General features: G+C 60.9%; 1 protein-coding gene across 1 annotated transcript; it reads right to left on the bottom strand.

The window, feature by feature from the left end:
• Nucleotides 1-572: 572 nt before the first annotated feature.
• On the bottom strand, nucleotides 573-1674 carry MNEG_3349 (3-ketoacyl-CoA synthase 19; the record flags this gene model as incomplete). The annotated part of the gene is made up of 2 exons (XM_014048178.1): nucleotides 573-1407; nucleotides 1613-1674. 2 exons carry the CDS (start codon nucleotides 1672-1674, stop codon nucleotides 573-575), a joined length of 897 nt encoding a protein of 298 aa, XP_013903632.1.
• Between the last annotated feature and the right edge of the window lie 102 nt (nucleotides 1675-1776).

The raw sequence follows: 1776 nt of genomic DNA on the forward strand, positions 1-1776 counted from the left end.
TGATGGTCATCAAATTGCCTGGGCGATTGCGCACGGGAAGCTGGGCCTTTTACATACAGGTGACCCTGCATATTTACAGCAGCATCACTTTCGGCAAGATTGGTTGGAGCACGAGGGTGGTGGTGGTGCACGACCGGCGAGAGCGGCCGGTCCGGTGCAGTGGGTGCTCTCACAATCAGCGCATAAGCATTTTTGTGGTCGGACAGATGTGTGCATGTCAAGATTATTGGCGGGGCACAGAGCAGATACTTGACTGATGAGAAAAAGGTCACGAGATATGATGCAGGGAAACATGAACGTCAACAGGGAGATGACACAATCAACACCTGTCGGGGTTGGTCAATTTAACCTTCTGTCAGGTATTCACAAACATACCGTGAAAACCAGAATCGTACAAGTGCACCAGGCTTTTTGCTGCCTCTATTGGAATGAGAGGACAAGTGCAGTCAACAAACGAACGGCGCCACGGTGAGGTGCACAAGGCACCACGCCTGCGGAAAATACAAAGTGTAGCTCCTATCAAATGCCATTGACGAGACTGTCTGATGCTGTGGAAATTGCCAATCGCGCCCTCACTGCCGCTCGCTGGTTGCGCAGGCCGAGGTGGCCTTGGCCTTCTCGGCCGCGCGCCGTGCCCTGGACGCGGCAACTTCACGGTCGATCTCCTCCAGCTGCGCATACATCTTTGACCGGTCAAACCTGCTCCAGGCGGCGTGCATGTCCTTGACGGGACGGTTGGCCACCAGCACCGCGCTGTTGCACTTGAAACCACTGCCAAACGCAATCTGCCAGACTCGCGCGCCACGACGCAGCCCGCCATTGAAGCACTCGGCGTAGGCCAGCTCGTACCACACGCTGCAGCTGCTGGTGTTGCCAAACTCGTACAGCGACGCGCGGCTGGCCTCCACCATCGCCTTGCCCATGCCCAGGCTGTCCTGCATCGAGTCGATGACGCCGCGGCCCCCGGTGTGGATGCACACCGCGTCAAACGCCTTGGAGAAAGCTGGGGTGTAGGGCTTGCGCCACGCCTCGGGGACTAGCGCCGCGGCGCCTGCGGGAGCCACCTTTAGCGCGGCGCGCAGCATCGCGCTGCCGGCGTACTTGGCCTGCTCAGACACAGGCAGCACGAGCGGCCCCAGACGGCCCATGTTGCGGGTGAGCGCGCGGCCGGCGACACCGATGAGCTCCTTCTTGAGGGCCACGCCCTGCTTCTTCTCAGCGTCGTCCGTCTGCCAAATGCACCCGTAGGCCTCATCGTCGGCGGCCATGATGGTGCGCACGACATGCTTGACGGTGTACTTTGACTTGGCGGCGTCGGCGGGGCGGCTGGAGAGCAGGATGGCGGCGCCGTTGGAGCGGAAGAGGGTGTTGGGCACCAGCATCGACTTGTCAACCCCCGTGTAATAACTGCAGGAAAAAACAGGAGAAGGTGGATGAAATGCAAGGTGTGAGTAGGAAGAAAAGCAATAAAAGTACCTACTCAACCGCAATGAATGTGTGACACGGCGGCTGGCTTGGACGGGTTGATTTGAGGCACCGGCGCCGCCACTGCTGTGCCCCCGGCCCCTACACATGCAAGCACGCCGCGTGGCGGCGTGGAGGGGACACTCACTTGTTGCTGATGTTCTCGTGGGACACGATGAGCGCGTACGATCCGGGGTGCAGCTGCAGCATCTGGCGGGCCAGGTCGAGGGCGACCACGCCGGCTGAGGGGTGGAGAGGGGGCGGGGGTGGGGCGAGGCGAGGCATTGCGAGGGGGTGAGGGGCGGGGTGAGG

Source organism: Monoraphidium neglectum, assembly GCF_000611645.1.
Source record: "Monoraphidium neglectum strain SAG 48.87 unplaced genomic scaffold scaffold00418, whole genome shotgun sequence".
NCBI lineage: Eukaryota > Viridiplantae > Chlorophyta > Chlorophyceae > Sphaeropleales > Selenastraceae > Monoraphidium > Monoraphidium neglectum.